At 44.6% G+C, this 17,191-nt stretch overlaps 1 protein-coding gene across 1 annotated transcript; it reads right to left on the bottom strand.

Annotated features, from left to right (window-relative positions):
- Positions 1-120: 120 nt before the first annotated feature.
- LOC140105805 (inactive pancreatic lipase-related protein 1-like) lies at positions 121-16,902 on the bottom strand. Its single transcript, XM_072129905.1, has 11 exons — positions 16,796-16,902; positions 16,673-16,721; positions 16,453-16,598; positions 10,816-10,932; positions 9,436-9,570; positions 7,957-8,065; positions 6,067-6,183; positions 4,673-4,771; positions 4,374-4,493; positions 998-1,116; positions 121-379 (listed from the first exon to the last, which is right to left on the bottom strand). The coding sequence occupies exons 1-11, from the start codon at positions 16,805-16,807 to the stop codon at positions 275-277; spliced, it is 1,128 nt and encodes a 375-aa protein (XP_071986006.1). The 5' UTR covers positions 16,808-16,902; the 3' UTR covers positions 121-274.
- Between the last annotated feature and the right edge of the window lie 289 nt (positions 16,903-17,191).

Genomic DNA, 17,191 nt, shown 5'->3' with positions numbered 1-17,191 from the left:
ACAGCCGGTATAACCTGGAGATCTCCTGTATATAATGATATATGTACAGCTGGTATAACCTGGGGATCTCCTGTATTTAGTGACAGGTATTGAGGATATGGGGTGGACAGAGTCTTCACCTTTAGTAACTGATATCAAGTTTATTTCCACTTTTGCATGAATCCTCTTTATTATGATGATGAGTATATTATAATCCGCTGCTGGTGATGTCATACATCTCTTATTATCACTACTCCTAGTATTCTCATGGGGTCGCTCTCTCTATGCTGGGAGTCTACGCTGTAGAGAGAGTATACATCTGCCACTCCTGGGATAACGGGGGTTTAGCGCGGTGACCCATGTACTGGACCTCGTCCTCAGAACACGGCTCCGATATTCCCTGCAAAAATAGAAGGATGAAAACGATCAGGAAAAATAAGGAAAATGTTTAATTGTATGGAAAAAATAGATTAAAAAAAATTAGAAATGTTTTGTAAAGGATATAAATTCCATGGTGACCGGGGCTCCTGTCACCTATGACATGTTCTCTAGGGCTGCACCACCGCTCTGACCCCATCCCACCCATGGTATTAATTCTTGGGTAGGTAGGTGGGCGTCTCACACCTCTTGAAGGTTCACGCAATGGTATATTCCATGAGACAGTTAGAGAGAGTAAAGGGGTACAGGTGGTGCACCAGGTTGTAGGGTTACTTACCTACTAGGGGTCTGGCTCTGTTGTAGACATGTGGAGGTAGGTGGCCTCTGCCCCCACTCACATTGCAGCTTTGGATAGTGATGTGAAGAAGGGGAATCATCATGCAATATTTGGAGCCAAATCAGTCCAAGTCATCTAGGGTAGGGTCCATATCTGCCCCAATCACCCCAAAATAATGAGGTATGTGGGAGAGAACAGGCTGCTAGGATAGGTATAGGGCCCCCTTAAAGGTGAAGCCTAGAAGTAGCAGAATGATATGACAGGACGGGGTTTCATGTAGGTTCTGAAGGTGCATGTACTTACCTGACGGCAGGTCTCCAGTGATCGGCAGGGACAGGCCTTATACTTCTCATAATTGTTGATGCTGTCAATGTAGTAGTGGATGGCCCGGAAGTGATTACAGAACACATTGATAAATATCTCTAGAAAAAAAAAATATATAAAAATTACTGTATGAATCATCTTTTGTGCCACAGTGGACAACCAGGTGAAGGGTGAACTCTTTCTTCATCATGAAGGTCAACACTGGCCATACACCCCTGAAGATGAAACTGAAAGCACAGAGGGGGAGAAGCAGTGATGAGGGTCTTCTACAGCAGCCTCCAATCCCAAAAACCCACAGACAACTCACTAACACAATTAATCCAGAAGATGCCTCGGCTACAGATGCCTCTCTAATGGTGGATCAGCTGCACTTTGCCTCCAAATCCTTTAGACTTGGCAGGACGTGCTACCAGTCAAGCTAACCATGGTACAGGGGGACCTCACCTACATGGACTTGCTAGACCTCTTGGATGGTGGTGGAGGGCAAAATGTTTGAGGCAAGGAATGATCACAATCCTGTATATGTGGAAGAGAGTGAGGTGTGACCTGAAGAACTGGTTTCCTTCGGACAACTAGATTCTGAAAATGTGCTAGCCAACAAGTTGATTGTTGTCTTGAACGTGATCCTACATAGAGATCAGACCTGCATTATCCCTGGCTTCAGAATCGCAGACAGTCTCGCCCTAACGAAACACATGTAACTTTGGTCTGGGTAAGATGTTCTGTATCTTTTTCAACCTGATGTACCTGCAACATTCCCACCTAGGGGGTCGACAGTATGCAGGGGCAGCCTGAGGTAGGATAAGATTGCCTGGCTTGATGGTGGCTAGGCTGTGGGTATTAATGGATACTTTTATCCTAGGCAAGTTCTCATGCACACCAATCTGGGTTGGCAAGCTGAATCAAGAAGAGGGGAGACTGTGTGACTATGAAGGTTTCCCCTGTGCCCCTCCCATAGCGGCAGGTCAGGGACACACAGCAAATGGAAAACTTGAAAATACCACAGTTCCTTTATTGGAAGAACTGTAACTGCAGCAGGAAACAGGCTGATGGCCAAATCCTTCCTCTGAGGGCTAGCAGAACTCTCGTTGGCTGGCTGTGACAGTAGGAAAAGTCCTATTGTAGCAGGAACCTCACCCTGCACCTGAGGTCGACTTGTTTGGCAATGATGTTTGGGGAGCCAGGTTGGCTCTGCTGCATCAGAAACACGACAATAAGCAGACAGCATTCTCTGTAGTCTTTGTATTCAGTAACTGAAGCCTCATGACCAAAAGTCCCAAGAGACTATATTTATAGACTTATAGGCCTCACAGCCTGCACAGCCTCAGGAAAGATAAATAATGTAATACGAGCATAGTGTAAAAGGTATTTAGGCTTGGGTTAACAACAGACATGCATACATATAGTGCACAATGTAACAACCTATTCTCACTACTTGGTTGTGTTGTTGTGCCATGCAGCCATCTAAGCAATTTTAGATACAATAAAATGAGGTCATGGTGGACTTCTTCTGGCTGATAATACTACTCCAACATCTGTCAGGGATCATGGGTATGCTGTAAAAAAGGGGGGGAAACAGCTGTCAAGATCCCCCTGGGCCAATCCTGGCTGGCAAGTGTCTTAGGCTGTGGTATAGGGGAGCCCCATGATGGTAATGTCGATATCCGGGGGGCACACAGAACACATGTTAATTCCAACTCACAGGGGGTCATTTACTAAGGGCCCGATTCGCGTTTTCCCGACGTGTTACCCGAATATTTCCGATTTGCGCCGATTTCCCCTGAATTGCCCCGGGTTTTTGGCGCACGCGATCGGATTGTGGCGCATCGGCGCCGGCATGCACGCGACAGAAATCGGGGGGCGTGGCCGCACGAAAACCCGACGTATTCGGAAAAACCGCCGCATTTAAAAACGGAAAATGTGTCGCTTGGGACGCACTTACCTTCACTTGGTCCAGCTCGGTGAATTTCAGTGCGTTCCTATGCTCTTCAGCGCAGCAGCGCCACCTGGTGGACGGCGGAGGAACTACCTTAGTGAATCCCAGCCGGACCCGAATCCACCGCAGAGAAGGCGCCGCTGGATCGCGAATGGGCTGGGTAAGTAAATCTGCCCCACAGTTCTTTATTTAAAAATTGAAATCCAACAGCAACAACAACAATATAACAGAGTCTGTCTGCATTGAGTGCAACTCAGGCCTGGATTATTATCTCAGATTTGAGGCTGAAGCACAAAAAATATCTCCTTAATCTGGGGTTGGATTAAGCTTTGGCAGGTCTGCAGTGATGGTAGGAAGGATGGCTCTCTGTCTCCAGTACTCAACACTTTCCACTTTCCTACACAAATAAGTTCTTCACTGATACTACAGCAACACTTAACACCAAACCCAGGGAGGAAGACCTTCTAGAAGGTTCTGAGTGGCCAGCCAATTAGAAGGCCCATCTGCTATCATGTGAACGAATTACATATTAAACAATAAACATAAATAGTAAAATATTATAATGATACACAATACTAGCAATGGCCAGTAGGTGGTGGTGGTACTGCACATGGCTCCCTCTGACAGGGCTGACTGCAGAAATACAATGGCTGCTCTGACGTTTAATGGCAGAAATAGGTTGATCGGGCCCTCTCTCCCGACACCATAGGATTATGGTTCTGGAACCATCAAACCCCTCCAGTTCCCGGACCTCCAATCTGGACCAAATCCAGAACCCAGGATGAATACTAATGCCTCAATGGGAGTCAAAGGAGTGTGGTTCTGGAACCATCAGACCCATCGAGTTCTCTAGCATCTTTTGGGAACAAACATGACCCACTTACTATGCTTCCATTAAGAGTTCTATATCTCCTCATCCGAGGTCTCCAGAACAGATTGAGATATGCGCTTTTGTGGCATAAATCCATCAATGGCAAATAACATTATTGGCCATACGCTTCTGTGTCTCCTTTTGTGTTATTTTGAAGGGAACTCTGTGAATACTGTTGATGCCACTGTGTCTGCAGAGGTGTAAATTGTCTTGCACCCCCCTAATAGTGGTCCATTAAAATCCTTCATGATAAACCAGGGACACTTACTCCTGGCACGGTGACTGTGGTAATCTTCTTATATTTGTTACCTATGGCCTCTTTCCTTCTAAAATATTTTTTTTAATTATGCTAAGGAGTCTTTTGGCTTTACAAACTGTTACAATGTCTTAACCCCACCTATAATATTTTCAACATCTTACAGATCATCTGAAATCCAGAAGACTGAATGGTATGGAGCAAGTCAGGAGACACAGACCCCTTATTTTTAGACGTTAGGAGTTAGATATTGACACAACCCATTTTATCGCAATACCTCCAGGAATCTTACCTTTCAGTTCAGTGGCTGTGATAGTGACGTCCTTCACCAACTCCTCGCAGCCCTCAAACATGGCCAGATAAGATTGTGAGCAGCTGTAGGGTCCCAAGATGATGGGAAGCATGCAAATATCTGCAATATTAGAAGAGGTTGATTATACTGGAAGAGACAGGCTCCAGCAGGTACCACAGGGTCCCACATGGGGTATGGACAGAAAGTGCCCAGACCGGTGACTGAGATGTGGAGGAAATCATGGTTTGGATGGAGACTTTCTTCGTCTCACTCTGTGACTCGGTTATCCATGGATTTACCTTGGAGCTGGACAGTGGTGATGTTCGGACACTCTGGCATGAATCCACCTCCATTAGGATAGAAGTCAACGTGACCGACAGGGTTGATGAATCCCAAACCTGAAGACAATAAAAACAGCTCATTTGTAATTTCTTAGCTATAGCTGCACACCCAAAAACCACAACATGGCCGCTGCAAGATCCCAGACCCCAGACCGCATGTTTTTATTACTGGGAGACCCAGGAAAAATGCAGAAAATCCTACGCGTTTTGAAAATGACTCCTTATTGATGGCTGACCACCAGACCACACTTCCAGACACCTGTGAGTCCCCAGACCCAAACTATTACACTAAACACAATAGACCACACATTTAGAAACCTCCAAGACCCCCTCCATAAAACCCAAACCCCATGACACCTGCGAGACTCTGGAGCCCTGATCCATAGACATTAGAGACCCCACATCCAAACTCCTACAACATCTTAGACCACACATTTAGACACCTGTAAGACCTCAGGTCCAGACTCCTGTAATATCTCACAACCCAACCCCCAGCGAGACTCCCCATCTAGACCCATGACCTCTGTTGATTACATTCCTACAACCATCACTAATTTTTGCACCAAAATTGTCTTAAGGACCTAATAGAAACCAATCATAGATCTAATATCCAGGGTCCCTGATGGGTAATTGTGTTGGTACTCCCTCATATGAAAATAATTTAGCATCTTATACTACACCACATCAAATACATTAGTTTAAGACTATCACATGTCGTGGATTGTGGTGTCCCCGAAGGCCTAGCTTTTTTAGATAATCTGACATTCACTGTATAAAACAGTAATATAACAAAACAGTAGGAACGGTACAAAAACAAATCTTACTGTACTGATACAGCACTGGAACCAAGCTACTACATAGATATGGAACCAGAACCAAGCCTACAATATAGAGAGAGCTGCAGAATCAAAGGTTTGTATACAGAACCGAGATTATTTTATAGATACAGGAACAAAACCATGATTACTACATAGATACAGAAGTAGAACCAAGAATACTACATAGAAACAGGACTGGAATCAAGATGTCTACTTGAACAAATTACCAGAATTAAGATTACTATTTAGATACAGCACTGGAACCAAGATTGCCACACAGAAACAGGTCTACAACTAGAATTTCTACCTAGATATGCTACCATAACTAAGTTACGACATAGAAACAGTACTGGAATCAAGTTACTACAAATGCTGCATAGCTACATTACCAGAAAAAAGATTACTACTTTAAAATGTTACCTAAACGGAGATTACAATTTACAGAATTACTACACGGAGACAGCAAAGGGACCAAGGTTACTACATGGATATGGTACCAGAATAAAAATTATGATAAAGATATATTACACTCACCAAGCTTCTCCAAAGGCAGAGCGCTGGTGTGGATGGAGTCTACAAATGTGGCGTCATTCCTACTTAGACCCACAGCATCACCCGCTCCTTCAAAATATGGCGCCGCTGTGTCAAGCCCTTTCGACGCGAAGGAAGGGTCAAATAATCCGCCATCATGGAAATAAAGGAGAACAACATCAGAAAACCTTCAGCGTTCATGGAAGATGTCTTGTGGCATCATACATTATCTTCAGAGCCAGGGACCATAAGAGGAGCTACCATGGTGCTGATCCCAATGAAAGTCAGAGAAGCTTCTTTCAGGGTGGTGGCCATGAGGATGCATAGCAGGAACAACCTTTGACACTGCGCTAATGATAATTGAATGACTCTGCTGACTTCCTCTGAGGTAAGGAGATGACTGAAAATCCCAGAATCTGGGACCTCATCCTTGTATGCCAGTGAGATGACTCTGCTATCCCCATCCTCTTATGATAGTGAGATGACTCTGATGACCCCATCCTTGTATGCCAGTGAGATGACTCTGATGACCCCATCCTTGTATGCCAGTGAGATGACTCTGATGACCCCATCCTCTTATGATAGTGAGATGACTCTGCTATCCCCATCCTCTTATGATAGTGAGATGACTCTGATGACCCCATCCTTGTATGCCAGTGAGATGACTCTGATGACCCCATCCTTGTATGCCAGTGAGATGACTCTGATGACCCCATCCTCTTATGATAGTGAGATGACTCTGCTATCCCCATCCTCTTATGATAGTGAGATGACTCTGCTATCCCCATCCTCTTATGATAGTGAGATGACTCTGATGACCCCATCCTTGTATGCCATTGAGATGACTCTTCAAACCCCTTCTTCTCGTGACTGTAATATGATACTGATCACACTATCCCCCTATGACAGTGATGGCAAACCTTTTAGATGCTGAGTGCCCAAACTACAACCAAAACCCACGTATTTTTTGCAAAGTGCCGGAGCGACTCTTTCACATGTTTAAATTGTATAGGCCCCTGACGACACCAATACAGTAGAAAGAAGGGGAAGAAGTTTGGATTATCATTGCCGCTAATTTATAGGGTTCTGGGCTGCCTGGGACAGCAAGAGGCCTTGAGTCCTGTCTGGCAAACTCTGCGCTGGGGTGATGGTGCGGGTGCCCATAGAGAGGGCTCTGAGTGCCACTTCTGGCACCTGTGCCATAGGTTCGCCACCACTGCCCTATGATAATCAGATAACTCTGATGAATCTATCTTATCCTGGTCCTCATCCTCTTATGATAGTGAGATGACTCTGCTGAACCCATCAGATCCTGGGAGCAAGGTGACTTTGCAGAACCCATCCTCTTACAATAATGAAATTATTTTACTCAGAGTTAAATGTAAAGACGGAAAAAGAAAACCCAGGAAGCTGTTTTCTGTCCACTGGGGGTGTTTGTACTTGTTCTGCATTCTGCACTGATATCAAATAGTTGGCGGCACCAAGAAGATTTGGCCAGTGCTGCAGAGCTGAAGACGGGTTCCTGCCCCTGAACCAAAGGCAAATTTATCTGCACTGAAACCAGTTATTGGACACGGCTGTTATATGTCACCAGCGAGGGAAGTTTCACAAACTGTTCCTGCTCCTGACTTGCTGCCATAAAGGAACTGTACATTGATCATCATCTCTGTTCCAAGTGTAAGTCCCTGATTCAAGCCGCTACCATCCCTAACCTCCCCTGTAACATCTAAAACTTGTGACCACGTGGTCCCCTCTTCTTGCTTCACCCTACTGATAGGCGTGCAGGAGGTCTACAACAGGACTAAGATAACAGGACCGCACAACCAGGCCGGTCACTCGTCTCCTGAGTCTTATCAGCTCCCGGTGAAGATGTTGCAAGAGCAGTTTCCTCACCTGTGATCCGATAAATGTTCTTTTGAAACTTCCCAACAAACCCCACAATTTGCGCTCCGAGACTGTGTCCAATGAGGTGAACATTTCCGGAAGAATAGTAATGATTTTCCTTTATAAAAACAAAAAAACAAAATCACTGGAAAAATACTTACACCCCAAAGAGCTACAGCATCCCCTGTACTACTCCAAGTACCATAGTGTCCCCTGTACTACTCCAAGTACCATAGTGTCCCCTGTACTACTCCAAGTACCATAGTGTCCCCTGTACTACTCCAAGTACCATAGTATCCCCTGTACTACACCAAGCACCATAGTGTCCCCTGTACTACACCAAGCAGCATAGTGTCCCCTGTACTACACCAAGCACCATAGTGTCCCCTGTACTACACCAAGCACTATAGTATCCCCTGTACTACACCAAGCACCATAGTGTCCCCTGTACTACACCAAGCACCATAGTGTCCCCTGTACTACACCAAGCACCATAGTATCCCCTGTACTACACCAAGCACCATAGTGTCCCCTGTACTACACCAAGCACCATAGTGTCCCCTGTACTACACCAAGCACCATAGTGTCCACTGTACTGCACTAAGCATCATAGTATCCCCTGTACTACACCAAGCACCATAGTGTCCCCTGTACTACACCAAGCACCATAGTGTCCACTGTACTACACCAAGCACCATAGTGTCCCTGTACTACACCAAGCACCATAGTGTCCCCTGTACTACACCAAGCACCATAGTGTCCCCTGTACTACACCAAGCACCATAGTGTCCCCTGTACTACACCAAGCACCATAGTGTCCCCTGTACTACACCAAGCACCATAGTGTCCCCTGTACTACACCAAGCACCATAGTGTCCCCTGTACTACACCAAGCACCATAGTGTCCCCTGTACTACACCAAGCACCATAGTGTCCCCTGTACTACACCAAGCACCATAGTGTCCCCTGTACTACACCAAGCACCATAGTGTCCTCTGTACTGCACCAAGCTCCATAGTGTCCCCTGTACTGCACCAAGCACCATAGTGTCCCCTGTACTACACCAAGCACCATAGTGTCCTCTGTACTGCACCAAGCTCCATAGTGTCCCCTGTACTGCACCAAGCACCATAGTGTCCCCTGTACTACACCAAGCTCCATAGTGTCCCCTGTACTACACCGAGCACCATAGTGTCCCCTGTACTACACCGAGCACCATAGTGTCCCCTGTACTACACCGAGCACCATAGTGTCCCCTGTACTGCACCAAGCTCCATAGTGTCCCCTGTACTACACCGAGCACCATAGTGTCCCCTGTACTACACCGAGCACCATAGTGTCCCCTGTACTGCACCAAGCTCCATAGTGTCCCCTGTACTACACCGAGCACCATAGTGTCCCCTGTACTGCACCAAGCTCCGTAGTGTCCCCTGTACTAAACCGAGCACCATAACCATGTGTAATGTTTAGCCTCTGTTCATGACTCACCTCCAGGATTTGCAATACATCAGCAATTTTTCTTGCAACAGTGCGTACAATATTAACAGCTTGAATATAGACATTGAAGGAAGCGACTCCCCAGTCTACAGCAACGCAGTTCACTTCTTCTTCCTTAAAAAATTCCTTTAAGTTGTAGAAGAAAATGAGTGAAAATAAGCACAACCAGAAGCAAAATGGAGAATGCAGAAATAAGTGTTAATATTCTTCATTGAAACACACAGCAACTTCAAATGTATAGTGTTTTATCTAAGAGTTGGCTGTATAATCTGTATGTAATGAGCTCCCCCTAGTGGTGGGTGCATAATCTGTATGTAGTGAGCTCCCCCTAGTGTTGGCTGTATAATCTATATGTAGTGAACTCCCCCTTGGGATGGCTGTATAATCTGTATGTAGTGAGCTCCCCCTAGTGATGGCTGTATAATCTGTACGTAGTGAGCACCCCCTAATGGTGACTGTATAATCTGTATGTAGTGAGCTCCCCCTAGTGGTGGCGGTATAATCTGTATGTAGTGAGCTCCCCCTAGTGGTGGCTGTATAATCTGTATGTAGTGAGTTCCCCCTAGTGGTGGTGTATAATCTGTATGTAGTGAGCTCCCCCTAGTGGTGGTGTATAATCTGTATGTAGTGAGCTCCCCCTAGTGGTGGTGTATAATCTGTATGTAGTGAGCTCCCCCTAGTGGTGGCTGTATAATCTGTATGTAGTGAGCTCCCCCTAGTGGTGGTGTATAATCTGTATGTAGTGAGCTCCCCCTAGTGGTGTCGTATAATCTGTATGTAGTGATCTCCCCCTAGTGGTGGCTGTATAATCTGTAAGTAGTGAGCTCCCCCTAGTGGTGGATGTACAGTATAATATGTTAGTAGTGAGCTCCCCCTAGTGGTGTCTGTATAATCTGTATGAAGTGAGCTCCCCCTAGTGGTGGCTGTATAATCTGTATGTAGTGAGCTCCCCCTAGTGGTGGCTGTATAATGTGTATGTAGTGAGCTCCCCCTAGTGGTGGTGTATAAGATGTATGTAGTGAGCTCCTCCTAGTGGTGGTGTATAATCTGTATGTAGTGATCTCCCCCTAGTGGTGGCTGTATAATCTGTATGTAGTGAGCTCCCCCTAGTGGTGGCTGTATAATCTGTATGTAGTGAGCTCCCCCTAGTGGTGGTGTATAATCTGTATGTAGTGAGCTCCCCCTAGTGGTGGCTGTATAATGTGTATGTAGTGAGCTCCCCCTAGTGGTGGCTATATATTTTGTATTCTGACAACTCCTCCTATTGTTGCCTGTATAATCTTTATAGGTTGTCACTATGTAATCAGAATTGTTGGGGTCAGGGATGCAGGTGATGACACATTGCAGTGCGGTCAGTCGGGTGTCCTGTACCTGGCACATATCTCTGATCCAGGGCTCCTTTCCATTGTTTGTGAATCCATGACATACAATTCTAGTCTTTCTGGTGAAGTTAAACCCGGAGCTGCTGAGAGTGTCGGGGAAGATTTCCTGGTGGAGAAGATACAATAATTGCGGATAAATGTAAGTGACTGGTATAATCTCATGGCGCAGACCCCCAGGTGATGATTGACACCCTTAACTCAATGGATCCAGCCATGAAGGAAGCAGAAAAGACAGGATCGAGTCTTCTGGGGTACGAAATCCACAATCCGGATTGTGGGTCACCTCTTATTTATGGCACCCAGACCCCCAGTGATGAATGTGTGATGTCACCTCTCACCAGTGCCCCCATGAAGGTCTCACCCTTGGTCCCCACATTCGACTTTTTTGTCTATGATGGGGCCCAGCAGCTGCTATGGGGGTTCCCTTAATGGTAACTTGGAGAGGTAGGGCCCCATAGTGAACTTCTGAATGGGGCCCCCATACCTTGTAAAAATATGCATACAGTGCATACACACCATATACACAGACATACAGCATATACACATCGCATACGCATTCACATTTAGAGCATATACACGTCACAAATACACACATACAGCATATTCACACTAAATACCCCAGATGCCGGGGCCCCCATTATACTGTGGGCCCCATAGCAGTTGCTATGACTGCTACCGCTGTAGTTACGCCCCTGGTGGACATGCCTCCCTGGTAATGTCATGTATGTTATTCTTGGTTTGTTAAATAAAATTTTAAAAATTGAAAAAAAAAATACGGAATGCAAACTAAAATACAGTCCTATGTATAATAGGATAATATGATAATAAAGGATATATATGAATAATGTGCAGCTATACTGAACTGAAGAAGGGAATACATGAACAGAAAAGACTATTTATTTTAAAAGCTGAAAAGATACTTTTTATTTGAAAAATATCCATAAATGAAATACAATTTAGTATCATGAAATCTCTCCCCTTCCAAATACTGTCCAGACCCAGCACTGCACTGCTTCCGAGATCGTACAAGATCGGATTCATGGTGCTTACGATGAAAAAATTGATGAAAAAAATTATACTTATATATTTTTGTGACCCAAATTTGCAACTTCATGAGTTTATTTTCATCCGCTGTTGTACGGTCTCTCTAATCTCACCTGCCTCTGTGTCTCTCTGCTCTGTAACTGTGGAGGACACGGGTGGCGTGTGATGATGTCACACCACCTGCCTCCCGACACAGAACCGGGGCCCGGCACAGGAGCCAGGGGAAGAAGGAGACAGGTGGATAATAATTGAGCTGGGGGTTGGGCTGTTGGGTTCTGTGTGTAACTGGGGAGGGTTGTATATGGAGCCAAATGCTAATTAAGAAGGGGGACATTTATGGGGAGGGGCTCTTATGGTGTATTGTATATATTAAAACTATAATATAAGCAAGGTGCCCAGTAGTACATAAGACTTAACTTTTAATTAATATACAATAAAAAGCCACAAATGTGTCTGCGGCTAAAGTGGAAAAGCATAAATATAAAACAAACCTAGTGAAAAAAAATCACCAAAGTGGACACCAATGTGTCCTATCCATCAGTATGAAAACGGATCTACAAGCATACATGGGTAACAATAAGCCAACCATCAACTTTGGGTACATGTAGGGGAAGAGGTATAAACAGGTTAGGTCTCACCAGTCTTCATCCAGGGATATCAGGATTACGGGATGTCCGATCCAGCTCCCAGGCTGTGTATGCTGGCCCTAACTACAGGCTGGAGACCAGGCAGTGGCTCGTCCAGCATAAGCAAGCGTTCACCTAATCACTAGGTACAAAGTACGGCGTCGGCGGAGGTGAATGCTTGCTTATGCTGGACGAGCCACTGCCCGGTCTCCAGCATACACAGCCCACTCAGGAACAGCAAGCCTATCAGTACTTGATTTATTGTTTGTATCCCCTGATGAGTGCAATTTAACCCTTGCACGAAACGCATAGGGATTTTATGGTAATATCTGTCTGAGCTCTAGGGCACAATAGCCGCTGCAGGGGCAGACACGGGACCGCCCTTGTAAGGGCTGGGAGCAATTGAAGGGGTCCAGGAGTCAGAGTGAATAGGGATAACTAGGCCACAACTGGATCGGACATCCCGTAATCCTGATATCCCTGGATGAAGACTGGTGACACCTAACCTGTTTATACCTCTTCCCCTACTGTCCCCTGCATGGTCTGGAGCCAGTCCTAAATATGTTACCTCCCCAATAGAGGAACCCTTGACAGGCTCTTTACTCTTATTTTTTATATATTAAAACTAGGGGATAGTAATGGGATAGGGAATATAATAAAATGGGGGGTTCTATCTATAGGGGCTAGATTTTAATTTCAGGAGGGGGATGTGAATGGGATCTGTATATAACTGAACAGGAGGGGCTTTATTCAATTTACTGTATTTAATTTACACTTTGCAGTGAACTCATGTGGCGGCATTAAAATTTCAGAAACTGAAACTGTCTCCTGTTCCCTAAAATATTCACCAATTTATCATCTCAAACAGTCCCCTCATAGTTTTTTTATACATAGCCCCCCTAACCTTCTATGGATTTATTTGATACAGGCCCCCTGACAGCCTTATGGGGGCCCCCAGCAGCCCTGGGCCCTGGCACTTCCCCAGGTACGCCCAATGTGGGCGCTGGCCCTGTGTAGAAGGGGCTTACTCTTCAGCAGACGAGTGAGTGACTACATTACAAACAACTAGTAGTAAAACTCCAAACACATAATGGGGGGAATTTATCCTGACCGTGCACATTGTGTAGCAGCCGCCATGTTCCTCCTGCACAATATCCCAGTATACGAGGAGGCACCGGCTTCACATCATTGTACGCCAGATCTGCCATGATATAGAAATCTGCTATAAATTGTGCGCGGATCCTGGTGCAGGTTATAGAAAAAGTGTCAGCAGCCCGATATTCTCGTTGCATAGAAACCGTAACAAAAACCCACAATAGACTGGACTCCCTTTAACCCCTTATCACCGACACTAGTTTTCAGCTCAATGACCAGACTCGATTTTTCAAATCTGCCCTGTCTCACGATAATTGGTTATAACTTCGAAACGCTTTAACATATCCTGGTGATTTTGAGAATGTTTTCTCGTGACACATTGTACTTCATGTTAGTTATAAAATTTAAGTGATACGTTTTGCGATTCGTTCTGAAAAAAAGTGAAAATTTGGCAAAAGTTTGTAAAAATTCTTCATTTTCCAAGTTTGAAATGTTCTGCTTTCCAGATGGGAAGTAAAAATACCCAAAAAGCTTGATAAATTACATTTACGGAATGTCTGCTTTATGTTGAGATGATATTTTATGCTTCCGGTCATTTTTCTAGGATGTTATGAGGCGCAGAACTTTAGGTGCGATTTTTCTCATTTTCATGAAAATTGCCAAAACTCACATTTTGAGGGAAAACTCAGCTTCCAAGTGACTTTGAGAGGCCTAAATAATAGTAACACCCCATAAATTACCCCACTATAGAAACTTCACCCCTCAACATATGTAAAACAACTTCTATTCAGTCCATTAACCCTTTAAGTGTTTCACATGGGTTAAAACAATATGGACCTGCGATTTAGAAACTATGGAATTTTTTTGGAAAATACATTAATTTAGGCCAAACTGACAGTTTCAGAATAAATTAAATGATGAAACGCACTGCAACGTTTGATGCCCAATTCCTCCCGAGTGTAGCGATACCCCATATGTGGTGGTAAACTCGCACGGCCGAGTATAGAATGAATGGAGGCGTCATTCACAGCAGATTTGTATTGTCACATTGTACGACCTATACATTTTTATTTTTTTTGGTAATGCAAACATATGAGGGCTTATTATGTACGGGATGAGATACAATGTATAGATAATTCATTTAGGGGGGTCTATAGCTTATTCATGAGATTTTATTAACTATTTCAAGGGGGGCACAAACAAAATCATCAATTTTTATTTTGGATTTTTAGCATTTTTTTCCCCCCGTTCACCGTAATGTAAAAATAATATTTTATCTTTATTCTCTGGTCACTACGATCGCGGTGATACCTCATTTATATAGTTTTTCTTATCTTTGCTCAATTTTCCTGAGCAAAACCAATATTGGAGAATATCGCATTGTTTTTACTATTGACAACTTTATAGGGCCATAACTTCTGTATTTTTCTGTTGTCAGACCTGGTTGAGGGCTTATTTTTGCGAAAAGAGTTGTTCTTTTCAGTCGTATCATATTAGGGAACGTAGCTTTTTTTGATCACTTTTTAGAACATTTTTTGTGATGGTGTTTGATGAAAAATTGTATATTACGGGAAGTTTTTCGTAGTTTTTTTTTCATCGTTCACCGAGCGGGTTCAATATTGATTTGGATTTATTGTACAGATTAATACGGATGCGGTGATACCAAATATGTATGTTTTTGTGTTTTATTTACTGTATTTGCATTTTATGTGTTACTGGGGAGATTATGGGACTTTTATTTTATTTACTTATTTAATTATATTATAAAAATAATTTTTTTTTTTAACTTTTTTACATTTTCTACTTCTTGGCTTGAATAAGCGATCATCCAATCGCTTATTCAAGCCTTTACAATGCAATACACTTGCTCAGTTACTTACAGCCGGGTCCTGCCAGGAAGGCAGGACCCGGCGAGAAGAGGAGCCGACAGCCTCGGGTCACTCGTCGGGACCCGGGGCAGCGGCAGGAGGGATCGGATCCCCCGGTAAGCACACCGGGGGGGTCCGATCCACGGGGGACACACTTGCACGCCGCGGTCATACTTGACCGCGGCGTGTAAGGGGTTAAACACCCGGGATCAGAGTTTTTCCGATCCCGGGTGTTAGTGCCGGGTCTGGGCTGTGATGTCACAGCCCGACACCGGCACTATACTGACCCGATGTCCCGAAATCTTCTTCTGACGCGGCGCCGTAGAAAGGCGTCGCGTCAGAAGAAGTACCCTTAATGACCGACGTAGAATCCCGATAGGGCGGTCATTAAGGGGTTAACCAGAAAACTTCTTGAAACTTCAATTTATAAAGGATTAAAAACCAGTGAAGTGATAACATTAAGGTCTGGATGGATAGGGCTTGGGTTATTGTCTACCTCCTGATATTGAGTTTACCCCAAGTGGTAAAATGTGGCCTGGCCCAGACTATACCCAGGCTAGAGGGGTATATATTCAGCAGGGGTGTAACTTGAGGGAGTGCTGAGGTTGCGATCGCACCCGGGCCCAAGAGGTTTAGGGGGCCCTTAAGGTCTCACTTTCTGATATGAGAAGACTATTACTATAAACCCTACATTATAGTCGGGGGCCCGGCACAGACTTTGCACTGGGGTCCATCAGCTTCAAATTACACCATTGATATTCAGGCCTGGAGGGTATATTTTGGGCTGTGGGGTATAATCTGGGACGGTTTACCGTATTCTGACCTGCTATACCGGTAGCCCAAAATCTGGGGCAGTCCTGCAAGATCTGTGACACTCGGGAGGTAAGATTAGTACCGTCATCTCAGAGAAGTGGGAAATACCAGATAGATTGGAAAGTTGTCTTGTCCCATGAGCTAACATTCATCTACAGCAATATAATAACGTGGACTTACCTCATACTCGTCCGGGTGACTTGGGGTGTAGAGATAGAAGTGAACTGGCACAGAAAGAGGGAGCGCTGCAAAAGGTCTTACAGCAGTGCCACTAAACGGAGGAGAGAGTGAGTAACACTCATCAGGAGCATAGCAGATAGACAGTCCTGCAGGAGGAGAGGAGGATATCATCACATGAAGATATAACAGTGTACAGGAGATTATATATCACATATCTGACCTGTGGCAGCGCCCAGCAGGGAGAGGATCAGCACACAGCTCCGCAGCATCTGCACATATAATAACAGTCTCATCAGTCTCATGGCACCGCACCGTAATAAGGCTATAACGCATCAGCACTCACCTTGCAGCTCATGTCCCAGACTCAATACTACTGGATTCTCATCCACTGGTTATAAAGGCTGAAAAGACCACAGGGCGGAGAAGTTTTGTGGAGATGCCAAGGCTCAGGGTATCTCCCCCTGGCATCTCCATCATTATATAGTATATAACACACCCTTAAATATTGACACATGGTAGTATAGTGTTCATACATCTGCACCACAAACATTCATCAGATGATTGATCTTCAATCCTGTAAACTCGATACAACGTACAACAGCTGAATAATGAAGCCGTGAAGATACCAATATCTCAACATTGTTATCACATTAATGGACATGATGTGATTGTACATTATTCAGTAGCAGCAAAATGATCAAAAGTATAAAGAATTATCAGAAGTAAAGCCTGGATAAGG

Source organism: Engystomops pustulosus, chromosome 11 (genome assembly GCF_040894005.1).
Source record: "Engystomops pustulosus chromosome 11, aEngPut4.maternal, whole genome shotgun sequence".
In the NCBI taxonomy this organism is placed as follows: Eukaryota; Metazoa; Chordata; class Amphibia; order Anura; family Leptodactylidae; genus Engystomops; species Engystomops pustulosus.
This window is presented reverse-complemented; position numbering and strand designations above follow the sequence as displayed.

Coding starts and splice junctions, on each gene's coding strand:
- LOC140105805 (XM_072129905.1), bottom strand. Junction 4,772..6,066: donor TCTGCCTTTGGAGAAGCTTG/GTGAGTGTAATA, acceptor TATTGTCTTCAG/GTTTGGGATTCATCAACCCT. Junction 1,117..4,373: donor CACAGCCACTGAACTGAAAG/GTAAGATTCCTG, acceptor TTTTTTTTCTAG/AGATATTTATCAATGTGTTC.